Source organism: Parus major, chromosome 1 (genome assembly GCF_001522545.3).
Source record: "Parus major isolate Abel chromosome 1, Parus_major1.1, whole genome shotgun sequence".
Classification (NCBI taxonomy): domain Eukaryota; kingdom Metazoa; phylum Chordata; class Aves; order Passeriformes; family Paridae; genus Parus; species Parus major.
This window is the reverse complement of record NC_031768.1, coordinates 66,536,815-66,558,768: the sequence shown is the minus strand read 5'-3', so window position 1 is coordinate 66,558,768 and position 21,954 is coordinate 66,536,815. Positions and strand designations below refer to the sequence as shown.

Sequence of the window (21,954 nt, the reverse complement as noted above, 5' to 3'; positions counted from 1 at the left end):
TAGTGACAAATTTGTTCCCGGTGGCATTTTAAAAATCATATTTTAAGTGTTGGATGTTGGTCCTGATGCATAACATCTTTTGTTCTTTCCTGAGTGTAACAGAGCTTCAGTGTGAAGTAAAATAAAGTCTGTACTTAGATCAGCTCTCATTTTTGGCATGAGATTTTGAAGTCGTTACTATAGTTTCTCATGAGCATCAAAACCCATTTTATTAATACAGGCAGATGGTCAGGCTGCATCATGTTTATTGGAGCTACTGATGTATTATAAATGAGAGCATCTACACTGAAGTCTGCAATGGAGAGCTTGATTCAGATACATGCACATAGGTGTGGACTGTGATTGACAGTTTCTGAGAGTGTTGTCTTAAGGTTTTGGTGACCACTATGAAAGAGGATGTAGGTCTAGTCTCCAGTAGGGCCTGTGTTAGATCTGTGCAGATGTTTATATACCCAACAATGACTCCAGGTTAGCAGGTTTCTGTATGGGGGCTGCTGAATTGAGCCTTGATTACGGGTCTTGCCTTTAGTTGCCCTTTCCAATGATTTTTCTCCCAGCAATGATAATTAAAATTCTGCTAGAGTAGTAAAATGGTAGAATTTGCTATTTCCCTGGGTAATTAACAATGTTGATGTCAAAAATTATATTGCTAGTAATGCTGGCAACTGGAAGTGATTGTGTTTTAAAGCTTAAATGGTAAGAGTGTATGAAAATAAAACTCTAAACAGCAGCTATCAATAATTAATGATAATGTTTGCCAACATGCGGACTGCATGGACTGGAATTATAAGGCTTTCTGTGTGATTTTTATTTCAGGGAGGGCTAAAAATGCATATGACATTTTGATATATGTTCATTTGGTTGATGACTCTGGTGAGAGTGGAGGTTCATGTCATCACAGCACATACGAACAAATACTGAGTGATGAGTCTCAAAATGCAAATGTAAACTGTTAGAGTTATTAGGTAGGTTTTTATTCTAATGAGGGGATCTCAGAATTACAGAATCACAGGTTGGGTCAGGCAAGGAAGTACCACAGTGGTTCATCTGGTCCAGCCTCTCTGCTCAAGCAGGGTCATGCTGGATCACATTGCACGGAATTGCATCCAGACAGTTCTTGAATATCTTTGATGAGAGAAACTCCACAACCCCTCTGGGCAGCCTATTCCAGTGCTTGGTGATCTGTAAAAGAAAAAAAAAAAAAATCTGTAAAGAAGTTCTTTCTTATATTCAGGTGGAACTTCCTTGTGCATCAGTTTCTGCCTGTTGCTTCTTCTATAGCTCAACTCTATGCTTCCAGCTGAGCAGAGCCTGGATTCATCCTCTAGGCACTCTCCTTTAGATACTCACAGACACTGATGAGGTCCCCGCTCAGTCATCTCCTCACGGCTGAACAGGCCCAGCTCCTTCAGCCTTTCCTTGTAAGAGATGCTCCAGTCCCCCAGGCATCCTTGCTCTTCTCCAGTGGACCTCTCCAGGAGCTCCATGTCTCTCTTGTCCTGAGGAGCCCAGAACTGGACACAGCACTCCACACGTGCCTCACCAGGGCAGAGTAGAGGGGCAGGATCACCCTCCCCGAATGGCTGGCACTGCTTTTCCATCCTAATCCACCCCAGGACACCAATGGCCTTGGCCACAAGGGCACTGCTGGCTCAGGGACAGCTTGTTGTCCACCAGGACCCCCAGGTCCTTTTCTGCAGAGCTCTTTCCAGACGATTTTCCCCTGCCTGTCCTGGGACATAGGGTTATTTGGTGCAGGACCCTGCATTTGCCTTTCTGGAACTTCAGACCATTCTCTGCACATTTCTCCAGCCTCTTGAGGTCCTTCTGGAGGGTTGCACAGAACTCTGTTGTATTGGCCACTCTCCTACCTTTGTTGTGTCAAATCTCATATTTTTACCTTTTTACAAATGACCTAGGAAAAAAACATGACAAGACGTATACTAATGTATAAATTACAAAAGATGGGATATTATTTCACAGAACAGTCAAAATTCTTTGATAAACTAGGTTCAAAGAGAAGATGTGTTTTAGATGTTACAGAGCTCTGGAGATGTGGTAGTTTAGATGTGCATATGCTCACAGTGTAATTCTGTGGCCACATAAGCAGAAATAGTATGGCAAATTATCTCTGGTTTTACTGCCGGCAAGACTGCCACTGGCATATTATGTCCAATTCTGCTTCTGCAGTTAAAGGCAGATGATGACAAATTGGAAGAGAATCAGAGGAGAGCAGTGAGAGTGGTTAAAGAGCTTGAAGGTAATGCCTGAAGATAATGCAAGGCTTCAGGAGGTTAATCTATTTAACTTTCAAAGGGACCATCAAGAGGCTGTTAAAACTGACTCTCTAAGATCTCAGGAAAGAAATTTGGTACAAAATATGTTACCACAGTAAAAGAAAAAATTATACCAAGACGAGTGCTTAAATTCTGATGCTATATGTAAATACTAAATTTTAACAGATTAAATTGAATTATTGGAATAATTTTTCAGGACCTGTGGCAATTTTTTTTTCATCAGACTTTCTGAAGTCTAGATAGGTAGTTCTATATTCCTATATTGTGTGTTCTGATTCTAAGAGGATTAAGTTCAAATTATTTGTTTTGTATTGTTTTAGTTTGGGCAGTTCAATATCTGTGAATCTGCAGATAAAGTGATATTCCTATAATGAAAACCATTAAGGAAACATGTTTGGTTAAATGCATTTTCATTTTTGTAAAGACTGGCAGTATGTCTGAACTCAGTAACAGAAGTTTAAAAAGCCAGAAGTATGTTCAGTGCCTGTAATAGTATGTCATGGAAAAGAGATGCTCTTTTGCCCAACCAGCTAGCAATTTGTGGTTGATACATGGTATTAATATGGCATTAGAAGATAATTTAGGTATTGTAAACTATTGATGAATGAACAACATTGAGGCCCAGTACTTGAGAATAATTTTGTTACTTAAAATGGGTTTTTGAGTCCATTAATTACAGCCTTTCTTTTCAACAGGCCCATGCTAAGGTCTGGCATCTCTACAATGACCATTTCCGTCCAGCTCAAGGAGGAAAAGTGTCCATTGCCCTTAGCTCCCACTGGATAAAACCCCAGCGTATGACTGAAAAGAACATAAAAGAATGCCAAAAATCCCTTGATTTTGTGCTTGGCTGGTTTGCTAAGCCCATATTTATTGATGGTGACTATCCAGAGAGCATGAGGAGCAACCTCTCATCTCTGCTGCCTGCATTCAGTGAGGCGGAGAAGAAGTATCTCAAGGGAACAGCAGACTTTTTTGCTCTTTCTTTTGGAGCTACCCTGAGTTTCCAGCTTTTGGACTCACACATGAAATTCCAGCAGTTGGAATCAATAAGCCTGAGGCAGCTCCTTTACTGGATAAACAGTGAATATAACAACCCCCACATATTCATTGTGGAGAACAGCTGGTTTGTTTCTGGTACCACCAAGAAAGATGATGCTAAATATATTTACTATCTCAAAAAGTTCATTATGGAAACTTTAAAAGGTAGGACTTACTTTTTAATACATGCTTGAAAAAATCATAATGCAATATAGCCTACAGAGGTGTGTTAAGGCACCAGCCAGGCTGAAAACTGATTTTAGTCTTTAGCATTCATCTTGGCACTTATGAAATAAAACTTCAAATCCCTTTCCTGGATTTGTTCCTTCCTTGAAGAACTCTCATTTCTGCAGATAGCATTTGGTGAGCTTGATGCTGCTGTCCTTGAAGTCAGTAGGAAAATTTCTACTGTCTTTGGTAAGAGAAAGTGCAAGACGTGTAAACTATATTCTCAGTGGCCTTAGGAGAATTTACTGTGTTACATATTAATACCTGCTTTCCTTATCTGAATGCATATGTATAAGACATAAGAATATATATGGGAAGGTTAATACTCTGCAGTAGGAATTCCCCTGAAAAGAAACCATAAGGCTGAAATAGTACGTTTAAAATGAAATATTTGAACCTTTTCATTCTGCATCTTGCCCTTGCACAAATTTTACATTTGTGCAGCTGTGAGCATCAATCGCAGTAATTTGAATTTACATCAGTTAAAGAGGAACTGAGTGGTTGAGGACATATAATCAAAATAATTTAATTCATTAACCTATTATTTTTTCCAAACAGTAAGAAAAATACACCACCTTAGATGGGACTTACTTGCTGTTTTCCCATTTCCTTCTGGAAAAACATTTTTTCAATCCTAGTAGTCACCAAGAAATTGTTGGGTTTCCCAGTTCTACTTTCATTGTCTTTTAATTTCTAAATTTACAATTTGTTAAGTGACTTGCTTGTCTACAGTTTACTGTTCTTGGTTTAAAGAGTGTTATTGTATCTATTAGCTCAGATGAGACAGACATTGTGTTACATTGCAATTTCTATATGGTAAATGAGAAAAAATTGCCTTCATTTTATTCTCAGCATTAATGAAGATGCAGAAGACTCCCAAATTAGTTTCATCTGCTTTTCCAGAAACCTAATTATTGCACATAAAATAAAAGGTGAATAAATACCTGAGCCAGTGGATCCAAAATAAAAGTATGGAAGCAAAACAGTAACTTGCAAGTACAGTATCACTAGTTTGCATAAAGTTAGATGAAGAGCTCATCTTCATGATGGGGTCATAGTCCAGTTACCCCTATTTCAGCTTAGATTTTAAATTGCTGGAAATACATACATGGATCTGTCTTTTAATCGCACCTGGCTGGAAGCAATCTCAATATACAAAGTGTCTTTCCATTTATTGTATCACTCAATAAATAATAATAGCAGCAGCAACAGTATGACAGACTTGCTGTAAGAAACTGGCACTTGCCTAAACCTTTTAGAAAAAAAAAAAAAAGAAAAAAAGAAGGAAAATAGAGACAGACTGGGTCTGCAGAAGGGACTTTGGTATCTTTAAAATGGAATCTATTGCACCCAAATCTTCTGTTGTTAGAATCTGCAAAATCCAGTGTAAATACCAAAGTTCTCTATACAATACCTTGGGGAATTTAGTTGAGAAAGATCCAAAAAAAGGCATCATGCTGGCTGTGAGCAGAGTTGGTGGACAGTATTAAAAACCAAACACAAAGGCACAAGCTTTCTCTCTGAGAGATGTAGATATGCCTATCCAGTGCAGTAAAGCACTGTAATATAAAGATTTTTGAAGTATTTACCATGAAATTCACTCCAGTGGTGAAGGGATAGTAAATTGACAGTGGAGCTGTAGCACTGAGAAGCAAGGATGATTAATTTAGACACTGGGTCGCATAACTGGCGTTTTGCTACTTGCTAGATCTTGCCAGTCCAGTGTCTGTGCCTGGTTGTATGCATGCACTGGTTCAGACAGAACTGCTTATTCCTGCATCTACTTTAACAAGTAAGTGCAGCCCAGTTGGAACAAGCCTGTAGAATAAAAAAGAATTGGTATTGAGGGCCAGATGTCCACACTGACATCCTGAAGCCCATTTCTGGATTAATTTCAACCCAAAAGGAGCCAAATGAACCTTGCATTTTGAGTCCACTGTGTGATGTGAACTGAAGCACAGTGAGGGGGATTAGTTCAAAAGTGTGCTCCTGATTTCACTTGAAGTGCTGATGTAAGTGTCCATTCTGATACTGCATACTGTAGACAACTCTGTACATTTTTTAGATTTATTTTTAAATTTTCCTTTGGGAAAGGATATTTATTTGGGATTCACAGCCCTGTTTACTATTTTTGGTATTTTATTTTTCCAGGCACCATTTGGGGTTGATTAGAGTAAATAGAGCTGTAATATAAAGTTGTTTAATATTAATTAGAGCTGTTAATTGGTTTGAGATGTCTTCTCCCATGTATCTCACCACTTACTCTGGGGTCCTACTCCCCTTCTCTGTCTCTGGTGCAACAAACAAATGGATTGTGCCTTGTAAATCAGAGCACGCCCAAGCTCCTCTGGGCCATGTTGACTAGTGGAGGTCAGGTCATTGTCTGGGGAGTAACCAGGTCTGAATTCAGAGTCTTAGGCAGAAAAGGAACAGCCAGGCCCATGACAGGTAGGACCAAGCTATTCCCAGTTATGTCCAGAGGCAAAATTAAGACATTGAGCACCTTCCAGGTGGAAGCATGGGCTGAAGGCTTCACACACCTCCCCTTCAGGCACTGGGGTTTGGAGAGCAGCTGAGCAGGAGAGTTTTAAAGATCTGTATTTGATATTTACAGGTCTGCCATGTTTCCTTGCACAGCTTCTATACTATTGAGCCAAACAGGGCATGAGCTGAACTGCTGTGTAATTTTTAACCCAGTTCTGGCAGAGTTCTGGTCTGTACAGTATCACACTTTTAGGCATACTCTGGGGCATTGCTCAGATCAGGAGTCACTTGCAGTGGTAGTATGGACAAGGCTACTCAGTTTCAGAAGCAAGGACAGTCTAGGTTTCAGTCAGTCCCGTTTAGTCACAAACAGACATAAAGGAAAAAGGAGAAGCATACACAGATAGAGGAAAGAAATGAAAAGAGAAGAAAACGAAAGAGAAAAGAAAAAAAGAAAAAAGAAAAGAAAAAAGAAAAGGAGAAAAGAGAAAAGAAGAGATACATTAATTTTCATTGTGGTTTCCCAGTAATATACAATCCTTGAGGGGTATGGTGTTTGAGACTTTCAGACTTCTTGGAACTTTCAAAGATTTTTCGAGTTCTTCTTTCCTAGGTGACACTTAAAAGTTAATACATTTTTTAAAAAGGATTTGAAGAGGATTTTTACAAGGTGCTCAGGAAGTGTGGGAGTGCTGTGTGATGACTTACAGAAGGGTGAGATGCTGTTCAAAGAAGTTCTTCCTGAGACTGGTTCACACTGTGGACCTGTACTGGCTTTTACTCTGCTGTATGGCAGATGTCATCATGGGTGCACACAGAGGTTAGAAAAACAGTGGCATTTGCCAAACACAAAAGAATGGTGCCTTTAGGAGGAGACATATTCCATTTCCTTAGACATTTTCTCATGACCTCTGACAAAGACTGGGCCAAATTTGTTGCTTATTTAACTGCATTGTTCCTTTAATTGATTCAAACAGGGTTACAATCAAGAATCCATGTGGTCCCTCATAACTGATTGTAATGAGGTACATTAGTAAAGCCAGGAAATTAGGGCCTTGTTATTCTGCTTGCCTGAAATAACGCTTTCAATGTTACTAGGCTGGTAAATATTATGTTCAGTCAGTATCTAGTTTGGGCTGACAGAAAATGGTGAGTAATAAAGATAAACTTTGCTGGCTACAGAGCCAAACACCAGTTCAAAAGAATGCTTAAGAATGTGTTTAAATGCATTGCTGAATTAGGGTGGGTCTAATTATGTAATTAGAATAAGCACACTCCTTTGTGCTTTCCTGGAGCTCAGCCTTGCCCAGGAACATTTTGCTGAATCTCAGTGTTTAATACAGCTAAAAGTGAGTATCATTTGGAATCTGGTAATAATGCTGGTAAAACTAGCAGATACCAGTAGATCCCGACATTAACCTTCAAAGCATGTGGTGATTTTAAAAGTCAAACACTTGAACTAGAACATGCAGATATTTTTAGAAACCCTTAAATATTTGAACTGGAAAATGCTGTGCCATAAAAGATGTAAAGAGACAGAATTACCAAATAAACAGAGTCTTTCTGTATTATCACTTCTGCTTGGAATCTCTGGTAATAAAAATTCATGTGCACTCCAAATGCACTGTCAGTTTTTCCTCAATATGTATTTGGAGTGGAGGAGGAGGAGATGAAAAGGAGTATAACTTTGTTTGCATACAGGGTAGTGCTGCAGTAACACCTGCCCTGAGTGAGTGAGCTGCAGTGTGAACAGAGCAGAGGGCAGTGTAGGGCAGTCACTGACTCTGTGCAGATGGGTCAGGCTCTACTCCAAGGCTGAGGTTTGGCACGTCTGATGAGCAGCACTGCTCAAACCACTGCTGCATGGCTTCTCTTTCTAAATCTTGCTGCTTTAAAGCCAAGCCAGTTTCTTCTGCTGCCTTCTAGCCTAATCTGGCAGCTCCCCAAGTGCAGCTGAAATATGTTCCCTGAATAGGCTTTGAGGAAGGCCCCGAGATACTTATCTGACCTGTCGCATTGTTCTTACACAGTAATGCTGCAAGCACTGCAGATAGGGTGTAATTTACTGAGGAAAAATGAGCACTGTGATAAATTTGGGTTTGTTCTTTCCTCAGCTATCCGGTACGATGGAGTTAACGTGTTTGGCTACACAGTCTGGTCCCTCCTGGATGGCTTTGAGTGGCATAGGGGCTACAACATTCGACGTGGACTGTTCTATGTTGATTTTCAAAGCCATGACAAGAAGCTGATGCCCAAATCTTCTGTCTTGTTCTATCAAAAGCTGATAGAAAAAAATGGCTTCCCACCTTTGCCTGAAAACCAGCCCATAGAAGGTATTTTTCCCTGTGGCTTTGCTTGGGGAATTGTTGACAACTACATTCAGGTGAGTCTGATAATGAAGCCGACAGGCTGTCCAGCCAGATCAATGCACAAGTTCACAGTGACGTATTTGCTGAATAGAGTGTCTTTGCCACACTGTGTGTGTCTACTACCACAGTGCTGCAAGGAGACAGATACAAGGGTTTTGTGCCAAACATCATGTCTTTCATTCTTCACCAGACTTTCTGTGTGTGACCAAGGAGAACCAGTCAGATTGAGACACTATAAATAACATTTTAGAGAAGTGTATGGAAATGGAAAGGAGTCTGATGCTTGTCTTCCTTGAACATCTGTGATCAGTTATGGGAAATCAGTTCTTTTCAAAGGGAAGTCAATTAAATCTGCTAAACGGTAAAATACATGTTTTAGCAAACTTCCTAAAAACTCCCAAAACTCCATTGGCATGTTTCAACATCTTACGCATATACATCCTGGTACTGTTCTTAGAGAGATTTTATAAAAAAAGGAAGCGAACAATACTAGATTTAAATGAAATTTCTGTATTCCTTGTATTTAATTTTATGTCATACTGTGTCTGATAAGGGCCTGCAGTGCCCCTGCATGGAACCTAGCTAGTTCATGGCCCTCAGTCTTTATTTGAACTGATTTGATACTTTGGGAGAATTTTTCAAATGATAAGACTTTTTAACATGAGTAAAAATTGTACCTGAATTATGATCAATTTAACTGTTGGGCTCTGCAGTTTTTGGATGCTAATTTGGGTTGCAGAGCTTCTCTAAACACAGTAAAGAGGTGTAAATTCAAAGCCAAGGCTTCATTCAAGAACAGAATTTTTAATTTCTATTAAAATCTTTCTTAAGGCTGGAATGTGAGGAGCTTGTATGTTTTTTCTCAATCCAAAACTAAGATTTGGCTTTGCTCTCTTGAGAAATACTGCAGCCTCCTTACCTCATGCACTGATTTCCAAGAAAATTCAAGTCATCCTCCTAGCTCTCAGATAGATTAAGAATTGGAAATGGAATTGCTGCTTTTGGAGTCAATAACAACTACAACGTTGTGGAATCAGTCAGCCTACAACAGCTAAAAAATCCCTCCCATACCCAAACCCTTCAAAGCTGAATATTTTAGTTTCAAAAGGCCATTCAAACATTTTGTGCTGTAAGGCTTAGGTAGTTTGATTTGTAGATGCATCACAGTGGAAAAACTGTTTTGACAGCATTCCCACAGTATTAGTGGCAATGCATGCTTTAGTAATCTACAAGGGACAATTCTCCAGAAAAGCAATTTCCCTCAGACATGCTGTTTTTTATTACTTTCTTCTATAAGCACAGTACTGACCTCTCCGGAGAAAATAGCAACTGATTTTCAGCAACTGATTTTATACAGTCTGCAGAGCCTCAGCTACAAGTTGAACACTGGTTGTAGGCTGACACCTGCTTTTCAAACAGAAGGCAGGACAAGGAATCTGAACTCAGGGGGAAACCACACACCAAAGATTAAAAAGAAAGAGAAAAGGGCAAATAAAGACCATGGCACCACTATCCTATGGTTTGGATCTAGAAAGAATTATGCAGAGTATGAATGAGGAAATTTCACACTGTGCAGTATTATAAGTAGTTCAATTTTTCATTTTCTAGTCCTTACTGTGCTGGTGATTTTCATTAAAAAGTCAAAGTATAGTTCTGAGCAACCCTGAGAAGCTCATCTTTTACTGTGTTACTGTGTGTCATACCGGCAGTTCTGACATCTGAAACCCTAAAGCCTTCTGGGAAATGCATTTTCTGTTGGAGTAACATATAGTGGGTTTACTCAGAGGCCCAAAAAAATTGATTCAGACATCAACAGCCTGCTGAAATAACTTTGAAATGACTTCAGTATGAACTAAATAAAAAAGGATGTCTTCAGCAAGAAGGAAAAATTTTGCTTGTCAACTGAATTTTTGCTAAAAATCAAGTGCAGGGCATTACTCATCTTTCATCATAGTTAGGAATAGAACAGAACACAGAAATTATATTGTATTCATTATTTCTTTTCCTGCATTCAGGGAGTGGTTTTGAAACTGACTGTACTGGGTAATTTACAACAGACAGTATCTCTGTAGACCATCCTTAATCTTGAAATAAAAACATTTAAAAACTACTGTAGTCTTCACTGAACATGTCCTTCTCTGGAGATCTGTTGCAGGTTTAGTGCCTTATCCCTGAGCAATCCCTTATTTCTTTTGGAAACTGGAACAGCTTAGAGAAGACATAAACACAATGACCATTAGCCTAAGCTTGTTTGAAAAGTGGGGTGAAAATGATTCATAGATTTGGTACTTTTCTGACATCACTTGTTAACAGAAAAGTCATTCATTCATATGGGCCTGAGATACCAGTACAGAGATGCAGAATGCATAGTTTTGACTTAGGATATTCTTTTACTCGGCTGTGCCTGATGGTTATGATGTTCCCACCTACCTAGAACAAACAGCTTGAATCTGGTGTGCTTCCTGTTCTCCCTAGGTAGACACGACACCCGCCCAGTTCCTTGACTCCAGTGTTTATGTGTGGGATGTTCACCAGACAAAGAAGCTCATTAAAGTGGATGGAGTTTATGCCACGAAGCGCAAGCGTCACTGTGTTGACTTCGCTGCTATCAGGCTTCAGATCTCTCTTCTGCAAGAGATGCATGTCACACACTTCCATTTTTCATTGAAATGGTCTTTAATTCTTCCTTTAGGTAACCTTTCTCTAATCAACCACACACTTGTACATTACTATCAGTGTTTTGCTAGTGAACTTCTCAGAGTTAACATAACTCCTGTTGTTGCTTTATGGCAACCTATGGTTGAAAATCAAGAGCTTCCAGTTTCTCTTGCCAAATATGGAGCTTGGGAAAACACAGGAACTGTTCAGGCTTTTGTTGAGTATGCCAGATTCTGCTTTACAAGTCTTGGGGACCATGTCAAATTCTGGATCACCATGAATGAACCGTCTGTGAAAAACCTGACATACACAGCAGGGCACAACCTATTGAAAGCCCATGCAAAAGTCTGGCATGTTTATGACAAAGAATTCAGGAGATCTCAGAAGGGCAAAATATCTATAGCTTTGCAAGCTGACTGGGTAGAACCAGCTTGTCCCTTTTCCAGGAATGACCAAGAAGTTGCTGACAGGATTTTAGAGTTCGACATTGGTTGGCTTGCAGAGCCCATCTTTGGGAATGGAGACTACCCAGAGGTGATGAGAGCGTGGCTTCACCGAATAAATGGTGCTGACCTGTATAATTTCCACTTGCCTTACTTCTCAGAAGATGAAAAGAAATTAATACGGGGCTCATTTGATTTTTTTGCCTTGAGTCACTACACTACAACCCTTGTGGGCTCAGAGAAAGAAGATGCAGTAAAATATGACCACTACCTTGAAGTTCAAATGATCAATGACATCACATGGCTTCACTCTCCCAGCAGAGCTGCAGTAGTGCCCTGGGGACTGCGTAAATTGCTCAAGTGGGTGAAATCAAAGTATGGTGATGTCCCAATTTACATTATGGCTAATGGGATTGATGATGACCAGAATATGGTGCACGATAAGCTGAGAGTGTATTACATCCAGAATTACATCAATGAAGCTTTAAAAGGTAAGGAACCACAGATGGTTTATGTCACAAATCCCCCTATGAGTATACACTGTATGATAGAGTATGTTTAGCTTTAAAAGACATGTCCTCTGTAGAATACTCCATAAATGAGATGTTACTACAGTGTAACAGGTAATTTTCCCCTTGATTTATGATTCATTGGTGTTACTAAATGTCAGGAAGACTGACCTTGCTTGTATTCTGCCCAAGACAGCAGATGAAGTTATTTATGGATTCAGTAAATTTAAATAGAAGTTATGTGAGTAGCTCCACATGTATTTAGTCAGATTTTCATCTTATAGTACTTCTACTGTTGTTTTGCTTTGTTGCTTCTCTCCACTGATGTGCCTCAGGGCTGAGTATGAGTTCTGTTCCTCAGTTGTCTCTGTATCTTATCCAACAGTGATCTTATCCAACAGTGATCATCATAATAATTCAGCTGTCTACCTCATTATGCCATTTCCTGGACTGTTTCCTGCTATTCAGAACACATACCAGTCTTTTTCTTTGTCTCAGAGATTCATAAATTGTAAGGCAAAAAGGAGGCATTTTGAGTCATCCTGTCATACAGCACATGCTGTTTTTTCAGAAAAGTACAAGACCCAAATGAGATAATTTTTACTGATGAAGAATCTTTGGCACCTCACAGTGTGTATGTGTATATATATATCAATCACACTATTAATTGCTCTAACTTCAGCTTTAAGCAATTTTGTTGTGTATTTCCACATGTATTTTACCTATGTAGGTGTTAGCAGACACAAGACAAGCCATCTCTCATTTGTCTTTTTGATAGATAACACAGACAAAGTTCTTTGTGTCCCTTGCAATAAAGCATCATTTCAAAGCTCTGAGTTACTCAGTTTTTTCCCTGTGTGCTGGTATTCCTGATGAGAGGGGTAAACCCAGACCTATGCATGCTGTTCCTGTCGCCACACTTAGGCAGGTATAACATAACCTCTTACCCTCTTCGTTTCTACATGCAAGCAGGCTGTTGGCCTTCTTGGCCACAACAGCAGGTTATTTACACAGATTCTGTGGTGATTTACTGACATTTTAAACTCAGTTACAGATTCCTGCCCCCCACTCCAAGCAGGACTGTCTCTTCAAAAGTAGGTCTGCTTGTTCTTTGACATCTTCACATTTGGTCATGTTCAAATGCCTGCTGCTTGTTTATGCAAACCTTGCTACACTAGCTAGGGTATGTTTCTAATCTTTGTGATACTTGCAGACTGTGAGAAATAGTTTTACATTTATTTCAGGTTGCTGATATATTTAAGATCATGAATAACTTAGTGCTAAAAGCTGAGCTCCATGACTATGGTAGAAATACATACACTGTGACACTTACTTGCCTGAAATTACATTTCAAGACTTCTAGTTCTGTTACTTCTTAATTCTACTTGAGACCAGTTGAAATCTGTTTATTATGTGCTTCCCTTGACCTCATAACATTCTGTTTTCTTGATTCAAATGCCATATAGCACCAAGTCATTTGCCTTGTAAAGCCCTAAGTATATAACATCAAACATCATTACTTTTATTGATCTGCTGGTCTCGGAAAAAAAGATGTCAGGATATTTTGACAAGATTTATTTTTCATAAAGCTAAGCTGATTGGCATTCATCCTGTATTATCTCCTAAATTTCATATTTATCAAGCTTTATATAATCTGTTCCACTCTTTTGATAGGTAGTGAAGGATGGCTGGCAATTCCTGTCCACTTTGTTAACCACTGGCTTTAACTTCCTCCTCAGTAATTTCCACCTCTTTCGCAAATTACTGAACATCAATATTAAGTGCCCAAGAGTTCATTCTCCAGCATTTTGTAGCACTGGATGCATGTTTTATAAATCTATAGTTAAAAAATATATTTGGCTATATTTGGGCTTGTAGTTTCAAACTGGGTTTTTTCTGTATTGCTTGTTTCCTTGGCACATCTGTTTGCAAAGTGTCTGTGGATATGGGCTTTTCTCCCAGTTCTCATTAGCAAGAACACCTACGCATGCCTCTGTTTTGTATGGAACTTTGCCCTTTGGACTGTTCTGGTACCACTGTTCCCCAGTCACTTCTTTCTCCCTCTTCTGTCCAGCCTGTAAATAGCTCCTGTGTTTTTCAGCTTAACCTATTTTCTTGTCTTTTCACCACCTTTGTGATGGATAAATATGTCTCTGCTAACTAGCCATAATACTTTTCCTAAAGCTTTATCTCCACCTTTAGACACCATACACCCCTCTGTAGTGTTTGATCCATCAGCTTTTCCGTTTTTCTTCTCCCTCTCTGGTATTGCACTTTTGTCCATTTTGTCATTACATAACCTTGGTATCATGACTGATTCAGGTTTCTCCAAGACTTGAATTTCTTTTTTGCAAGACCTTGTGCAGTAACTAAGATGAATTAAAAATCTTGTGTCCTTACCTCAGTGTCACAGTGTATAGGGGGATTGGTATGTGTATGCTCTGGCCTTAAAGTCCCTATTCTGCCTTCTTCCTCCAGCTGGTTTCAGGCACTGCATGTGGAAATTTTTGTGCATGTAATATTGCTCACCTGCATTGTTCCAGGGGAGCCAGCAGGTTTGTGCAGATAAATGATTCTAGGATACAGTACGGGACCCTTTGGACTGAGGCCATATTTTGAAGTGCTTTATACTCTGTTTAAGTACATCTTTGCCAGTTGAAAACAAAGAACAGCAGTTACCATTTATGTAACACCATTAAATCCACCTGCAGTTCTGCAAACACAACTACTTAATTATCCTGGGCAGCAGCTCTGTAGAAGGGCAGGTAAATATTCTTTCATTTTGCATGTGAAAAGTGGGTTAGAGGTGCTAAAGTCTTGCATGTGGCTTCAGAAAGAATTGTTTCCAGAAGCATATGAAAATTCTGTTCTGTGTTCATCTGCTTTAATTTGTTCATTTTTTTTTGAGAGATAAAGTATTACAGTTTGTGTTTACTACCTTGGATTGATTTTTTTTGTCAAGCAGGATGGATGGCTCAAGGTTAGCACTGCAGCTGCTGGGCCTCTTCCAGTAGCTGAGTTAGCAGTACGGATTGTGGACATGTTCTCAGTAAAGACAAATACAGGTCATCTTAGATCAGAAATGTGGGTTAATAACAAGAGAGGGCTGTGGTTTGCATAAACTTTCCCCTTGCACCGGCGATATCCCAGTACACAACCTCAGCATGGCTGTGCAATTTTTCTGGTGTCACTGTGCCTTTGTAGTGAGAAGTGCAGCCTGACGTCCTCTGTTCCTTGACTGTCCCCATCAGGACGTGCCCTGCAAGGGAGAAGGAGCAATCGGAGAAGCGGGCTGCAGAAAACTAGAGGCAGGAAACCCAAAACCTGTATTCTTCCATATAAAGAGAGCCATCTTTTCATGATAGGCTCCATGCTGATCATTGAACACAGTCAGGCTCAAGCTGTGTTTACCAAGCATAAGGAAATAAATTGCAGGATCCTCACAGATCACACTGTCTGGCAGTGGCTGACAGATTCTTACTTTTTATGAGAAACACTTCACAGATGTACATATACGTGTACCTTACCTAATTTTGGAGAGGAGAAGTGCAGATGTGGGTTTAACTTTTCCCTGCCCCTCCTTTACTCAGGGGCATATGGTACTGCTCTTGAATGCAAAGTGACATTGATTCATTTCTTCAACCCTTTGTTTTCTTTTGCAGCTTACACCTTGGATGATGTTAACCTTCAAGGATATTTTGTCTATTCTTTTAACGACAAGACTGCTCCTAAGTATGGTCTCTACAGCTATGTTGCAAATCAGTACGAACCAAAGCCTTCTCTGAAACATTACAGGGAAATAATTGGCAATAATGGTTTTCCTGGTCCTGAAACTCCAGAGTTGCTGTGTCCAGAAGAGGTTGCCTCATGTTCCGAATGCCACTTCTTCCGAACGAGAAAATCATTATTAGCCTTTATCTCTTTCGTATTTGTTGCTTTTGTTGTTACTATATTCTTCATTACTTACTACTCCAAGAGGGTAGAAAGAAGGTATAAATAGAGTTTCTCCTTTGAATACATCACTCACTATCCTTTTTGTTACATCCCCTTGGGAAATCTGAAATAAGAATGCTTCAGCATTAGGAAGGGATTTACATTGCCTGATACTGCAGGATAATGACATTGAAAAGCTATTGCTTGCATATGGCTTCCAGAAATCATTTACTCTGTTATAGTACCTTTGGTTTATAACCAGTCCTTGATTCCTGTGGTTGGAGTTGTCTCACAGCTTTGCCTGGGACCTTTTGTTGAGCAGATGCTTTCCCCTTCTTGGATTTGCCTCACTGAACTGGTGAAAAGTTTTGAAAACATGGTGTGATGGAAGAGCCTAAATGTCAAATTCTCCAAGACTGGGGTGAAACAAGAGTTTAGTTTTCCAAATTAGGGTTTAACACTGATGTTTCTTAACCAGAGATAGACCCTAACTGGAGCAGAGACTATGACTGAGAAGAAAGATGGAGGAGAGTTGCAAAAAGCATTGCCGAGGAAAGATTAACTCCTTTCTTAAAGCAGATGCAGGAGAAAGAACAGGGGGAAATGAATCTGTACTGCTGGGAGCTCTTGGTAAATCAGTTATCTAGTACTGAGACTATGTCTGATTCAGGCTGCCATTGGGGAGCTTCAGTTAAAGGAACTGTGTCTTTCTGTGTCTTTCTCAGGGGGGTAAGAAGTAGGGGTATATCCAGGGATTGCAGCGGTCATGCCATCAACTGGGAAGAGATGGGAAAGATGAAAGGGCTTCCCTTTGATTTGCTCAGAAAAAAAGGGCAAGGAGCAGGAACTGGGATGTCTTCACTGTCTGAGTTGGCAGAAAGCTGTGTTTCTGACCCTGTGCTCTCTTGCCCTGTACCCAGGGACATGTCACAGCTGGGACACCCTGTTTCTACACTTATCACAGCCAGTTGAATTCAGCTGCCACTGCTGCTGCTCTGCTACTTACCTGCTGGAAACTTGTGGTAACTTGTCAGGGATGGTCTCTGCATGCTCTTTGTGTTGAGTGCAGAGACTTTAAAAGCCAGCATTTTGGTGTAATAGTGCAGCATTTTTTGCTGCCAGGGTCTGAGACTGGAGCTGTTTGGGCCCAGCCTCTCGCAGGTTGGCTGGAGGTTCTCCTTTGGGCAACTGGACCTGGCAGCATTTCATCCCGAAGTATTTCTGGATGTCTGAGGGCTTCTTGTTCTTCTCTCAACAAGATAAAATAGCAAAATGTTAGTGCCATTGCTTATTAGTAGAAATAGAGAGAGAATGGGAGAAAAAACCCTGTGTCATTTTGCCTGCCTTGTGAATTGCTGCATTAAGAGGGGCCTCAATGTAAAGCAGTATGGTCATTTTTCTCTGCTCTCTAACCCTAGGCCTGCATTGCCTTCAGCTGTAATTGTATTTTTATTGTTACGTGAACAATGTCACTCACTGGAAAGAACATTTTAGAAGAAATGTGCTCTGTGTTAATCAAGAATTACTTATCTACTAAAGCTGATTATGCTGTATTAAATGTGATGTTTATCTACTAGATTACTAGAAGATGACTAAATAGCCTCCCAGGGTTCCTTTCATCCTGAACACTCTGTGACTCTATACTGTAAATTGAAACTTACATATGAGATATGAGTTTAATTTTTTACTTAAGATTATATTTTTTCTTAAATAATGTATAGAAGAAAAAGAGAATTAGTATCTTCTCATAATGATTAATATATTTTTCCTCCAATTCCAGTCTTTAAATGGTCTCTCTCTACAATTATGTATATTTTGGTATCAAGATTAAGTTGCACATCTCAGGGTAAGTGATGAAGTATTAAAAATATGTATAAAAATTATTTATAGACTGATAGGACTTGCTGTGGAAGAGAACATTTCAAACTGCTGTATATTTATACGTTGGTGCCTGGTGCACTGAGGATTATGAAGAAATAGCTCTCCCTGAGTGTATGAAATGTGGAATGGCTTTTCCCTGGCACGACAGTGAATCACCGTGCAATATGTTATGCCAGCTGCCAGCTGCCTTTGCAGTACGTAACAAAAAGTGACGTTCATTTAGCACGAGCTGTACCTGGGTCATGCCCGCTTTGTGTGTTTTGTACGCGCGTGTGTGTGTGTGTGTGTGTGTGTGTGTGGTGTGTATTTTGCTGTTGGCCAAATGCCGGGGCCTGATGTTTCTGAGGAGCCAGCTGTACCTGGGTTGTACCTGCCTCCCCAGGGAGGTTTGAGGGGATTCGGGGAGTCTGGCCAGGGCAAATCCAGAAGAGCACAGGTGCCATGGGCACAGAGCTGATGGACACTGGCCTGAGTTGATGCTTCACGAGCAGTTCCATCCATGCAGCTGCTGCTGGGAGCTGTGGCATGGCCCAGGCGCAGCACAACGTGTGAAACAGCAGTCCCAGCACGGAGGAGACACAGCACGCTCTTCCCATGGAGGCTGGGTGATATGTAACCACCGACAGGCAGATGGCACCAGCTGGATAGCTAATTTGTAGGTATACTGGGATTTGTTGCTGTGTGATCATATTCTCTCATGGAGCTATGACCCATGGAACTAACACAGCCTTTGGCATAGTTTGCCTTCAGAAGAGGTTTTAAATATCACTGCAGAACACAGCTGGCTTGAGCAGGGCACAGTGGTTGCCAAAGCCTTCTCCCAGGCATCCTGCCTGTGGTGCTGCCTGGGCCAGTGAATTGCACAATGATGGGCCGTTCTGATGGAGATAATGGTATGGTTTTGCCTCTGGAATCTGCCTTATTTTATGTAATCAGGGGACAGTGCAAGTTTCCTGTCAATTGTCTTGAAAAAAACACTCTTCACTAACAAGTCTTTGAATAGGCAAAGATTGGGTACCTGTCCAAGGTGTGCTTATGCAAACCGGTGTGGCAATCACCTGCTTTGGTCCTGCTGTGGGGCACTTGCTGCCTTCAATGCCCACATGAGAGCAGTGATCTGACTCCACCTGTGCATCCTGAGCAGAAATGCAGGCAGCAGCAAGGACTTGAGCACAGGGGGCTCCCTACTCGGGCTGCAAAGTCAGCTTGGTGGTGGCTGGTGGTTTGTTTTCTGAAGAACAAGACTCAGCATGCTCAACTTGCAGTTTTTTTAGGTAGACTGCTTTCTTGATTTTTAACTTGTTTATAGAGTGAAATGTTGTTGCCAGTTTTCTCAATGCTCCAGATTAAACATTGTATCTGTTCAAAATATTTTTGTGACATGTGTGCAAAGCTTCTGGTTTATTTCTTGAAAAGATTGTGCAGAGTGACTGTGGGAGGGATATCTTTGCTAAATGACAGGATGAATGTTATATTGTTTTTATAACAATAACAGAAGTGAAATAAAGATACTGAATGTAACAAATTGTAACGTGATCTTACTGTTTAATCTGTCCAGTTTCTTTGCCTGCAGCATGAAGTACAGAGTATCTCAGGAGAGGCTATTGTGATAACTCTGCAAGGACTTTGTGTTGCTGTTTGTTTTTCCAGTGACACAGAAATAACTCTAACTTTTGTTGGAGATTTCTGGGGCCTGTGGCTAAACAGATGTTTTTCCAACAGACCTATGAGTTTGGAGGGTTTTTGTTATTTGAGAGGTTTTTTTTAATTTATTTTTTAAAGTGACTATTTAGAAAGTCTGTGGAAGTAACCATACCAATTTAAGAGTGCTTTGGTGCAATAGTTTATTCCACAGTAACACTGCAGTAAATCTGAAAACTCTTCTATTCCAGTAGAGTTACTCCCAGGCCTCAGGGATTTTTGTCAGCATAGTTCAGCACTAAGCAGTCTGTTTGTGGCATCGTTGTTAAACATCCTAAGGAAAGTAAATGTCAAGATTAAGGGAAGTGGGAACAGGACAAACCCAATGAACAGAATGGGGACCATACAAGTCTCAGCATGTTTAAACACACAACTTGCCCTTTTCTCCTTGCGTTATATGTGTTGCTTTAATGTCACTTAGAAAACTTGATCTGTTCATTCTGCTTGCAGAGACCACTGAGGTGAAAATTCCCTTATTCAGGGTGAAGAAGTTAATTCTAGGTGCCAGGCTTTAACTTAGGCAAGGAAAGTTCAATCCTGTTCCTTCTTTGCTCAGGCAAAGCCAAGAAAAAGAGGAATGGAAAAGAAAAGGGAAAGCTCTTCCTGTCTTTGATGTGCCACTTGTGATTGCCAAACCATCCCTCCTCAGCCCCCTCAAGGCTATGGCTGGGGCAGGCTTGTTAAGCCCACCCTTCTTGTAAAGCCCACCCTTAATAAGAGATTGGAAAAAAGGAATAATGAGGTGAGAAGAAAGTGTCAGGGCCCAATGTATCAGAGCCTTTTACTTTGCTTCATGTGTTGAACAGAAACACCACTGTCAGGCAGTTCTGAGAAAAATTAAGATTTTTAAGAAATCAGAAAGTTGAAATAACAGCAGCCTGCAACCAGGATGCTTGTGGGTGCTGACATTTTGCTGGCTATTATTTTGTGATGCTTTCTCTGTTTCTGAGGAACAGCAAAGGCACCAGTGAGGCAGAGAGAAGCCAGGGAAAATACTAATGAAACAAGGCAGAAAAGCACAAGCACAAGTCCAGGCTTCTCATCCTGGGGGCAGAGTGAGCAGCCCACTTCAGTGGGGATGGACCATGGGACTTGGAATATTCTTTGTTAAAAAATATTTTTTCCCCTGTATTTCCCATATTTGTCCCTCAATGATACACCTCTTTAAATGATACACCTTCTACATGAGGAATTTAACTGTCAAAAGCCATCTTTTGTGTCACAAGAATTACTCACAACATGGTGAAGCCCCATTATCTGATCCCAGCTCTCCTGAGGTCATCCAAATGTGGCCCAAATTGTAGGAGACCCATGGGAGTCTGAGGTGCAGGAGGGGTGGTCAGTCTCCAGCACTGAGCAAAGCAGTGGGAATTACAGCAGTGATGTTTTCTAAATGCTGCAAATTCACAGCCAGTGGGATTCGTTTCAATTTTTAGTTCTTTTCTGTTAGTGGAAATTGTTTGTTCTTTACTTAAGAGTAACACACAAAGCTCTAGGTTTTGGGGGGATTTTGGTTTTGTTGTTTTTTTTTCATGGGGAAGGGTGAGTTTTAACATTTCCCCTGTAATCTGGGATGTATGATGGACTTCTCCCTGATGTTTTTCATGGCATCATTCCTTGCAGGGGAGGAGAGCACCTTGGTCATGACTTCTCAGTTCCACCTGCTTGGTTCTCAGGAGCTTCCAAACCAGAGCTTCCCCTGGGGCTGTGCCTTAGGAGGTGCATTTCCAAGCTGGAGCAACACCTCCCAAGGGGGACATGTGCTGGGACCTGGAGGAAAAGCATGTCCTGGTGAGATCCAGGCTGAAATGGTGGTTTGGCTCTCAGCACTGAGCTGGCCAGTGCATCACTGCCTTCTGCATTCAGGGCTCTGTAAAAGGCCCTCAGCAGCTCTCTAAACCAGCGGGGCTACACAAACACAGCACCTGACCCAAGAAATCTGGTTTTCCTCTCGCCAGAGGAAACCGTGAATTGGCTGATGTTCAGTTCAAGAGGTGTAATGGTATAAACTACCTGCGCTGTAAAGTTTTACGAGGTGGCAAAGTTTTGTAGTCTGGCAATAGTGCAGTTGAGCTGGAGGCCATCAGGTGCCCTGCCAGGAAAGGGAGGGGAGCAAGAGGGTGAGGAGGGCTTCCCAGCAGGCTGCAGCCTCTCTCTGGGCAGCCTGGAGGATGACTTGAGGGGTGCAAGGCTGCTGCTTCTCCAGTCTGGGACATGCGCGGCCCTGGCACTTGGTGCTGCGTGAAGGATGAAGCAGAGCGAGCTCCATCTCTCTCATCACCCCTTCTTCCTCCTTCAGGCTCTTATTTATAAACACTTGGGCTATGAAGTGGGGAGCTGAATAGCAAGGTATGACCCAGGTATGTCAAGGTGTATAGATTTCTTAGAAGGCGAAATACTGTTTACAGGC

The 21,954-nt window shown here is 40.9% G+C and overlaps 1 protein-coding gene across 2 annotated transcripts in view; it reads left to right on the top strand.

Moving 5' to 3' along the window:
* Positions 1 to 19,379, top strand: part of KL (klotho) — a 49,078-nt gene extending 29,699 nt beyond the window's left edge. For both annotated transcript variants that reach the window (XM_015623131.1, XM_015623121.1), the window contains exons 2-5: positions 2,993 to 3,503; positions 8,165 to 8,433; positions 10,895 to 12,011; positions 15,692 to 19,379. In XM_015623131.1, coding sequence (XP_015478617.1) covers positions 2,993 to 3,503; positions 8,165 to 8,433; positions 10,895 to 12,011; positions 15,692 to 16,029 — 2,235 coding nt within the window. In that variant the 3' untranslated portion in view covers positions 16,030 to 19,379. The remainder of the gene's footprint in view (positions 1 to 2,992; positions 3,504 to 8,164; positions 8,434 to 10,894; positions 12,012 to 15,691) is intronic.
* Positions 19,380 to 21,954: the final 2,575 nt, after the last annotated feature.